The 10,859-nt window shown below is 36.3% G+C and overlaps 1 protein-coding gene across 1 annotated transcript; it reads right to left on the bottom strand.

The window, feature by feature from the left end:
* Positions 1 to 13: 13 nt before the first annotated feature.
* Positions 14 to 10,850, bottom strand: DCTN6-p27 (dynactin subunit 6). Its single transcript, XM_083143422.1, has 5 exons — positions 10,789 to 10,850; positions 4,912 to 5,082; positions 4,037 to 4,161; positions 3,095 to 3,237; positions 14 to 350 (listed from the first exon to the last, which is right to left on the bottom strand). Exons 1-5 carry the CDS (start codon positions 10,815 to 10,817, stop codon positions 270 to 272), a joined length of 549 nt encoding a protein of 182 aa, XP_082999548.1. The 5' UTR covers positions 10,818 to 10,850; the 3' UTR covers positions 14 to 269.
* Positions 10,851 to 10,859: the final 9 nt, after the last annotated feature.

Here is a 10,859-nt window from a genome sequence, read left to right as displayed (position 1 = left end):
ACACCCACAATAGAACTCTTCATACAAAGTTTATTCCATAATGTACAAGAAAAATGATGTGCATCACAGTATATTGACTTACACACATTCTGACCGTAACAGAAGATTTCTGAGAATGTGCTACAATATTCCAGATAACCTCGTTTCACCAGAACACCTCGAAAGATAGTCTATGTAGGACATGCAGACCTTTTGAAAGCACTTTGGAACTTGACACCACAACCATTATTCGCAAATGTTTATATTTTGTGTCCGTCCCTTAACTTCTGCTATACCTTTTTCATCGGTTTCTTCAGATGGTGATAATTAGGAAGAATCTTTGTCAGGAAATCTAACTGCAGAGTCTGTGCCTGTTCCAGAAATAAAATGAAAAATTGATAAGACCTCAGAGTTATATGCAAACAGGGGTAGAAAAAACTAATTCAGGCACCAGCCCCTTTTCCTCAGAAGCCAGGCTTTTCCTTGGCAAATAATGTCTAAGAAAGCCACGAATCCAACTTAGATAAACATACACATTTTGAAATATGATCTTAAAACCTCTGACCTTTCGAACAAATACTGTCAGTTTGTGTCACATAGATTACAAAGACCAACTCTACAACAAGATCTTTCATTCTCTTAAGTCTCCGAACACACGGGGCTGTGCTCCGACATGGCAACAGTGTGACCTTCTAATACCCACATAATCTGTGCGTTTAGATATGTTGACCATGCGTCTTTTAATTAAAAGCTTTTTAGCAGGACTTGGATTTCATCTCTACTAAGATTACTGAGTAATAAAGAATGCGTAACTTCAGGTAGAAACTTATTCATTGTTCTGAAGTTCAGCCAACCTGCCATGAGTGAGTGCTTGAAAGTGAATCTGGGGGTAACACTGCTGGTGTCAATCACATAAATTCCACTGTAAACTACTTGCACAATTCACAGGGGCCACATTATTTATACTTTATCAGGCAGCATACCCTAGACAGCTATCAGGAGAGAGCAAATCATTGTATAATAAATACAAGTAAATGAATTACTAACTTTATCTGTAAGACTTATTTGTAATTGGTCTATTACAAGTAAGTCTCGTGCATAAATTTACTCATTCACTTTGTGTGTGTATTATATTACAGCATCCTTTATCCCCCAAATATTCAGTCATGTTGGAGTCCTGATATAGTTGACAATACAAAGGAGATTCCAAAAGTAAGTTTTGCGAGTCTTGTATTCACAGAATGCTTTATTCAGGAACTCATGTGCACTCACAGGTACCCCAAGGGTTTAACGATCCCATTGAAAGTCAATGGGATTGTTACAACTCAGAAGTGTCCGTGAATGAACATATCATTTTTGCACATAGTTCCTGTTAACATTGATTATTGCCCAGGCTTTCATTTTTGTTATTTAGCATTGCTTCTCTGTCAGCCAAGGTTGGGATTTGAATCCGAGAGCTATGGCACTGAAGCGCATTGTGCTACCCACTCCACCACAGAGATCAACAACAGCATGCTATTGGAAACTTGCACTCCTCTACTATGAATGTTAGTATTTGCTTTCATGCTGGTGAATACGTCATGTTGAAGAAGAGTCATATTCCCTTCTGTGTAATTTGCTAAGGTCATAAACTGATAAGTCTTGAGTGTTTATAAATGTTATTACTGTTGTTATAATGCAGCAACATTAGCACACTTTAGAACAAATAATTTTTATGTGTGATTCTTACATTGATTTATTGATTTTGTTTATTTTAATTCACATTTCTGTCACTTTTGGTCGCGGTGGCTCAGTCGGTAACACGTCTGACTACCATGCTAAAGGTCCCGGGTTCGATCCCCGGCCGCTTCAAATCCGGGAACTTTTCTAACGATGGAAGCGGCCCCGGCGCCCACCCAGCGTCGAATAACATGGGTACCTGGGGGAAACCCTGGGGGGTAAAGGCAGTCAGGGGCGTGATGCTGATCACATCACCCCCACTCACGACCGGATCAAGAAAGTGTGGGGCGTTACCCCCACACCCCCTATATGCCTTCATGGCATGGTGCTATGCACAGGGGAACACTTTACCTTTTTTTTTTTTTTTGCCACTTTTGGCTAATCATGAAAATGAGGATAAGTGATGAAATGATGAAGGAACACTCACAAAGAATACTCGGGATTTGAACCCGGGACCCTTAACATTGCAGCATGCTGGGCTAACCACTCTGCCAATGTGGTTATGATACTTTTTGTGAAAACAAACTTATGCAGAAGTGTATGGAGGTGATTTTTAAGGAAGCTTTCTCAAAAGATGTGGCAATACAAGGAACAACATCTCCAACTTCTTCTGCGACTAAAGGACATGACGACTTTACTTGTAATTGTGGAATATTTTAACTGAAATGGACTTGAGTTTAGGGGTTACACACATCTGATTTCATCAGCAAGCAGCATGGTTCCAGCTGGTCTGCAGGATGTATTTGAGTGACACAATAATCAAATGAATGATATGGATCTGTGTTACATCTAGGCATGGACAAAGTTGAGAATTAGATATTGTGAAATGCTATCAGTATAATTGTTTAGGTTTCTAGTCATAAAACAGGAAACATGCATTCCCTATTCTTAAATATTACACTTTAAATCACAAGTCCAGGAAAAAAATACAATACGATTAAAATTTCATGATTTTGAAACCTATCTCCATTGAAATTTCATGAATTTGAAACCTATCTCGATTAAAATTTCATGCATTTGAAACCTATCTTGATTAAAATTTCATGAATTTGACACCTATCTCTATTAAAATTTCATGAATTTGACACCTATCTCTATTAAAATTTCATCAATTTGAAACCTATTTTGATTAGAATTTCATGAATTTGAAACCTATCTCTATTAAAATTTCATGAATTTGACACCTATCTTGATTAAAATTTCATGAATTTGACACCTATCTCTATTAAAATTTCATGAATTTGAAACCTATCTCTATTAAAATTTCATGAATTTGAAACCTATCTCGATTAAAATTTTATGAATTTGAAACCTATCTCGATTAAAATTTCATGAATTTGACACCTATCTCGATTAAAATTTCATGAATTTGAAACCAATCTCCATGGACACTTACCGCAGGTCTCTCTGTCTGTAGTCTCCTATCACACGTCCTGCCATAAATAACTGTGTTTTCAGGAACAACCTCTTTGCATGTTAGCTCACACATTGCTCCAACAACACAACCATTTGTCAACTCCACTTCTCGACTAACATAACCTACATAGTAAAAGAAGTCAAGTGAAAACAAACAATTTGCTGACACTATACATGTACATCAACTTTTAAATGGCTGATCGTTCAAATATAATGCATTTGCAGCATTCCACAAAAAGTGGTCCTACTCCATGTAAATAACAAAATGAATTAATAATTGTTTTTAATTGCATTAAGGTTTAAATGTTTGTAAATGCATATAATTTGCATATTTCACCAACAAAAATTATTAGCATATGTAGCCTTTCATAGACAATTGAAGCCAAACTTTGCTACAGTTTTAAAGTGTCACCATCACACATGAAACTTACTTTCGTTAATGCTTTTTATGCATTCAGGCTATGTCATCATACCCAGATTTTTTTCATTTCTTAGCAGACACCACAAAGTACTTCATTATCCTATGAAATTAGTTCCGTATGAATATGTAATAAACTCCCATGTTTAGCACCTTACATTTTATGTGTGAATGTCACACACGAAATGCTGGAATGCCCCATATGCTGTATAATCTTATGCAGGAATCATTATTAGGTAAAAATCACAGGAGATGAATGCAACACTTTAATATTTGAAATTGATACTGAATACTAATTTTTATTAGATGGTTTTATTGTGCTGCAAAATAAAAATTTAAATGTAAAAAATAGTCTATCCCAGACAAGCCTGCAAAAACTGGTCTTCATGGTGCCTCTCACAAGAATAATCTTACAATATGGAAAATGCATAAACATTAAAAGTAGTAAATATTACAACTAATTTCTATTCTAATACAGCTTACGACTATTAGCATATTACTAACATTTTGATTCCAGAATGTTATTATCTCCAATCTTCAAGGCTTCGCAATGACTGTCCACCTCAAACACATTGTTTGCACCAATAATCATCACTGGAGTAATTGGTTGATCAGAACCTTCACGTAATCTGAAATAAATATTATTTCACATTAACAATCTAATTGTAATTTTAAAATGTGTACAAATCCATCAAACTATGATGACTAATTCAAACTAATTTCGAACTGCATAATAGTCACAGAAAATGTCTGCCTTTACTATTAATTTTATTGTTAATAACCTACTAATTAATACTGATATTGTGGGCAAGATGAAAGTTACAAGTAAAACTTTCTTTTTCTGGTGTAATAGTAAAAATACTTCCCAACAATTTAAAACTTCAGATAAATACAAATTGTGTTGAGCGGTTCTTGAAGTTGAAGTACATAGTTTTCAAAGTAACAATACATTTAGTAAGTGTAGCTTTTAAATATTTTGATCTTAATACCTAAACAATCATCCCTTAACATATCAATGGATGATATTCAGCAAACAACTTCCCCCACAATTCATTGCACCATATTTAGGGGGAATGAAAGCATACCGGGAAAGCATTGTGCACATGGTCTTTGCCAAAGTGATTCAAGGTATGATTATTATGATCATGTGAGGAATGTGTACGTTTTACCTTTTCCGAAGCCATACAGAAACCGTGAAAAGTGGTGAAATGCAAATTTTCTCGCTGTAAGGGTTTTCATACACTTTCTTTAACACACGTGCATTTATTTGTCTGACTTAATCCTAGAGTACACTGTATGATGACATCCAGTTGAATATCATCCATTATGTATTGCCAAACTAACCTGAAAACAAATTAAAGTTTGCTCAATTAAGGTACCTGTTAATAATACTTGATTGCTCCTCAATTAAATTATTTTCTCCAATGATTATTGGTCCAGCATCTGCTATTATGCAAGCTTTCGGATGAACAACTGTTCTGCTACCAATTGTGATGTCACCTCGCAAGTCACATTCATTGCACACAACAGCACCAGGAGAAATTTTGACACTGAAAAGTGAAACAAAGCAGATTGTAGATTACTAAAAATATATTTATCACCTTGTTACAATATAAATGTACACCGTAATTGAAAAAGAGAGCAAGAAATATACACATATTAGTAAAAAAAAACAACTGCTGAACAAATAAAAATGATTCAAATGTAAGTTTGGATAGATGCAAAGCCATGATGTGAACTATGCGGACTTGGCGCAAGATACAACACAGACTTTGAAGGTTTGTTGTGCAACAAATGGAGTATATCGAAACCTACTGAGGTTAAGATGAAAATTTCAGATATATTGTACCATTTTAACACTATTTTTCAATTTTCATGCATTAGTGTCTTTAAACCTTCCAATCAATATTTGTGCTTCAAAACACGCACATATATTAACCCTTTCCAGACGACAATTCCTGTCCGGGTCATTCCACATCAAATCAACGCAAAAAACTGAGATTTTGTCACCCACCATGTCCAATTTCGATGAAATTTGGTACACACCCTTCGTTTATGGTTGAAAGAAACCCCCTAAATTTATTTCACTGTAAAATGGAAACCGTTTAAGAAATCTGAGTTGGTGGGTAACATGACCTCATTGAAATGGCATGGAATGACCCATCCATTAAGATGGGCAGTAGGTATAGCCTGTCATTCATTCTCTATAAAAAATTATTGTGAATTAAAATATGGGCCATAATCACACAGTGTCTCATGTGCAAATGTGTTGTAACAACTTCTTTCAAATTCCAACAGCTAGATGTACCGTTTTGTTTGTTGCTCAATTTTACTTGTAATTCTGTCAAATTGCGTTGTGCTTTTGTTTGTACTCTTGAGAATAGCACTGAATAATTTATATGTACATTGTGGATGTTTTTCTTTATGAGGATTCCACTTCAGATTTCATATTTAGTGACAATTTTAATCCCAAGAAGTTTATCGCTTAATTACTTTTAATACAATGTTTTATTTTTCTTTATTTTCAAAAAAATTGTTAGAGAAAAAAATAATATAACTATGAATTATGAGAAAATTATATAAAATGTAACATATTATATATCTGTAGAAAGAGAACATGCTGTACATTTCTGGAAAAAAAAATGTAGCCTAAAATATTAACAGGCTTATCAACATATTTTCAACGATGAAAAAAGAAGTATTCTCGGGCAACCTCGATATATTCAGGCCAGTCCGGAAAGGATTAGAAGTTCAATTTGAGGAGAAATAACTTAAATATATTCCGCTTCTACCCATGACATGCTGAGAACACTCACCAACCTGCATATATAATTCTTGCCGCTAAAATATTTGAAGATTTTGTTCAATACAATTTTTCGTGGTTGGATTCGGTGGGCCAGATTTAGCATTATAATAATATCTCTGAATGCTTTCGTAGTTACAGCCGGGAAGGAATAACCTGGCAGTGACGTCACTCACTGCTAAGTCAGTGTTGCCAACTACCATGGTGCAAACTACCAATATTCAATTTAATGTTAGCACTGTTAGATGTTTATGTTAGTTTATTTTAATTATTTCATATAATTCGGCTTTCAGCAAACCTTCTGCATGCGGAATATTGTGAGATGACAGCCACAACTTCATTTCATCCTTCCTGCTGTTTGATGTTGGGATTTCGTCCACTAACTTGTTGTGGTACGGAGCATTATCACACACAATAACAGAGTTTGGGGGCAGATTGGGAAGAAGCTGTTCTTCGAACCACAACATAAAATTCTTAGTGTTCATCTCCCCATGATAGTCCCCAGAAGTTGTTTTTGAAAGGAACACTAACTTCACCTCCTCCACAAATGCACTTTCACCACCGGCATGCACAATAATAAACCTGGGACCCTTTCCTGTTGGCACTTTTAAACCCTCCTGAATTCTTGGAATCCAGCCAAACTTTGGGGACAGTGTGGGGTGCGCAGGGTTGTGACCGGCAGGGTTGCTCTCTGCGCAGTTCTTTAACTTCTTGCAAAAATGATCGCTGCAACGCAACGATGCTATTTCGTGAAAGGAGTAGCTTCCTGCTGCTTACGCTATGCTTTTTAAATCTGAAACCTAATTTACTTATGATCATATGCAACGACCAACGCAAACCCTTAAAATTAATATTTTCTTGCAGTTCCTTCATCAGTTTATGTACGGTGACAAAAATGCCTTTCGTGTATAAATCATGGATTGTTCGGCACACAAAATATTTATACACATTGAAAACTACTTTTCTTGCATTGCTGTGAAAGGGCTTACCTTTCTTTACACCAATGCTCATTGTGAACCATGACAAAACCAGCAAAAAAACTCACTAACAAAGAAACAAAATAGCCTGCAATCCCTCGCTTGTAGCTGCGGTTTGTTAGACTATGTGGGGGTTTGCACGCCTGCATCACCCCTCTCGGAAAGATTCCGATTGGTTTGCACTTCACCTTATCGTCTGCTCTAGCGAATGTGCCTTCGCTTCTGGAAGGAAAGGTGAAGGTGGGAGATGACGTCACTGCCAAGTTATTCCTTTTGCGCTGTAGGTTAGGTAGAAGTCTGTATAATGCGTCAAGGGTGCGAAATGGGGAGTTTTGCACAATGTACCTCTAACATCTTATTTTACCCATAAATTGGACTTTTTTAAATGAAAACTGTGCTGATTAGTTTCAGGAAGGTTCCAAATTACTTCAACATTCATTCCCACTATTCTACAATACTTGCTGTTGCATCTATCAACGGATAATTGTCCATGAGGAGTGCTTGAATAAGGTAATATTAAAGTTTTCATTTTGCAACATAAATATTTATTCTGAAAATCCAAACAGTGCTCATTACTTTAAGGAAGGTTCAAATTTCATGAGACAATGATTGCAAAAATTCTAGTAGAATTTGAAAAATCATAAAACAATCAGAACATTACCAAACTATGCAAAAAATGCATGCGCACTATCATAAATTCGGAATTAAACAATCAGAACTTGGGTTGCAAATTGCAAAGATAGAAGACATTTTGCAAACAAAAGCATACTAAAAGAGGGTACATTGGAATGGTCACAAATGCATATAGGTTATACTTAAAATGGGGTTAAACAAAATTTTTAAAATAAAACATTTTAGTTCTTAATATGAGTAGTATTAAATTCGTAATCGGAGAAACAACATTTAGCACACACACACACACACAGGAAACAAACTGTGGTTCTGGAAGGACATATTCCTTACGTTAAATTTCAAACACGGACTTATTTCTACGGAAAATAAAGTCTTCGGAGGCCCTGTTTATGCATTTACGTACATTTTTTTAAAGCGTCCATCCAAGAGTTAAGCACCAATTGAAACAATGTTTTATGCACAACCCTTAACATTTCGCCAACGGTTTAACTAAGATGTTACGCGCGTAAAAGAGAGGGTAACAGTTCATTATATCGGAGACACATTAAAATCGGATATTTTGTGTTTTGTGGCCGCGGTGGCTCAGTCAGTAACGCATCTGACTACCATGCTAAAGGTCCCAGGTTTGATCCCCGGCCGGTTCAAATCCGGGAACTTTTCTAACGATGGAAGCGGCCCCGGCACTCACCCAGCGTCGAATAACATGGGTTCCTGGGGGGGGGGGGGGTAAAGGTGGTCACATCACCCCACTCATGACCGGATCAAAAAAGTGTGGGGCGTTAGCCCCACACCCCCCTTATGCGCCTTCATGGCATGGTGCTATGCACAGGGGAGCACTTTACCTTTACCTTTTTGTGTTTTGCATGGTTCGTACTTACCAATTGTTGGTATGAATGAAGAATATAAAGAATGTCTCTAATTACGTTAATATTTGGTATACTAACTAAATTTGGCCTTCTAATCACGAATCTGTTGTTAAAATGGCATGGATGCGTGAAAAAAATTCACGGGTAGCCCCACAAACCATTGATATATAGCCCCAAAAACCATTCACGGATAGCCCACGAACCATTTCCGGCAATCTAGGTTAGGTCAAGTTAGGCAAGCATAGTTAAAATTTTGTTCGTAAAACAAGGTGAAAAAGCTTCAGCCTTTTTCACGATTTCCAGACATGTCTGCGGCATTTTAACAACAGATTCGTGATTAGAAGGCCAAATTTAGTTAGTATACCAAATATTAACGAAATTAGAGACATTATCTATATTCTACATTTGCTCCCAATTGTGTATTGCTGAACATATTTCAAGGTGCCATTATGCTTTCTACACGAAAACAAACACAATTTTTCACATAGAGAGTAGTTTTTGTTATTCCTTTTTTCGCTTCCGTAACACACAATATGGTGGGCAGAGGTTGACTAGCGTTGTAGGTATGCAGTGTTTCTGGTAACATTATAGTATAGGGGTGACGGATTTCTTCAAATTTACAGGAGAAAGTACTAACGGAAATAGTTTTCTGTAGCGTTGTGGAAGTTCGTGAATGTAGTTTTGATCCATTTTAATGCAAATACATGTTGTTTTCTGCGAAAATCTGTCAGACACGCTGTTTCTGATGCTGCCATTTGCTTTCTGCATGAGAGCACAATGTTCCGTGTGTTAGATGACGTAATCCCGTAGTCAGTGTTTCAAACTCGCCGAGTTTTCACTAGAACATGACGTGTCGAGTATTTTTTCTCTTTAACTATGCTTGCCTAACCTAACTTAACCTAACCTTACGGAAAATGGTTTTTGGGGCTAATGTGAATGGTTTTTGGGGCTAACGTCAATGGTTTGTGGGGCTAACGTCAATGGTTTGTGAGGCTAACGTCAATGGTTTGTGAGGCTAACGTCAATGGTTTGTGAGGTATTAGCATAATTTCAAATCCGGGCACGAAAGTAGGTATCTTCCGGTGAACGAGGTTTCAACACTGCATAAATCGACAAAACACTCGCACAATGCATGATTAACCAGTACACTGTTGCCATAATGTTTACAGAATCGAAATAACAAGTAACAGTAAGTACTAGTAAATGTAAGAAATAAGAAATTATCTTATTTAGAAATGCATTATTTCACCTTAGGAAATATTCTGCATTCCAAAATAGTATGTTAGCAATGTAGAAAAGTGTGAAATATATGATTTATAGATGTCACCCCCATACTATAATAGTACCGTGTTTCCAAACTTCTTCACCGAAAAACACCTACTATCGTGTTCGTCACGTGTGCAAATTGTACATTATGCACGGGTAGCTGACGGATAGTTTCACGAATCATTCACGGATAGCTCCACGAACCATTTCCGATAAGGTTAGGTTAGGTTAGGCAAGCATAGTTAAAAAAAAGGGGGGTTGGAAACACTTACAGGGGGTTACGTCATCAAACGTATGCAGCATCCGCAATGGCACTTGTGCGTCGGTGAGATATTTCTCTTGAAAAATACATGATTTCCCGGTGAAATAGATTCCACGATGAAAGAAAATACCTCGACGAATGTTGGAAACCTTAGAGAAACTCATTTCCGTAAGTAGTTTCTTCTGTAAAAATGAAGAAATGTGTGTCCGATATAACGAACTGCTACCCAAAAGAGATATAGATATTACAAATTAGTTACATTTGTCTGCATGACCACATATAAAATGCATTTTGTAATTTTAAATCAAGCAGTCATCACTCGTATAGTAAAAATGGTATTTCAACGTTTTGTAAACTTCAGCACCATTTTCTTTATTATTCAATTACCTAAACATTAAAAGAGCTGTATGCTATAAAATATTTGTAATTTAAGAATTTAATAAAATTACCTGGTTTTTGACACTCCTGTGGTTGCCATCTTTAAAATCCTTGCAAATGAACGTAACTTCCGGGAAGGTTG

Source organism: Lepisma saccharinum, chromosome 21 (genome assembly GCF_977018435.1).
Source record: "Lepisma saccharinum chromosome 21, izLepSacc3.1, whole genome shotgun sequence".
Lineage (NCBI taxonomy): Eukaryota > Metazoa > Arthropoda > Insecta > Zygentoma > Lepismatidae > Lepisma > Lepisma saccharinum.
The sequence above is the reverse complement of the archived record's forward strand: the minus strand, read 5'-3'. Positions and strand labels throughout refer to the sequence as shown.

Bases quoted from the DNA above. Each gene is read 5' to 3' on its own strand.
- DCTN6-p27 (XM_083143422.1), bottom strand. From the start codon at position 10,817: ATGGCAACCACAGGAGTGTCAAAAACCAG. The intron at 4,162-4,911 runs GTACCTTAATTG...TATTTATTTCAG, and splicing joins CAATCAAGTATTATTAACAG to ATTACGTGAAGGTTCTGATC. The intron at 351-3,094 runs GTAAGTGTCCAT...TTTCTGGAACAG, and splicing joins TACAGACAGAGAGACCTGCG to GCACAGACTCTGCAGTTAGA.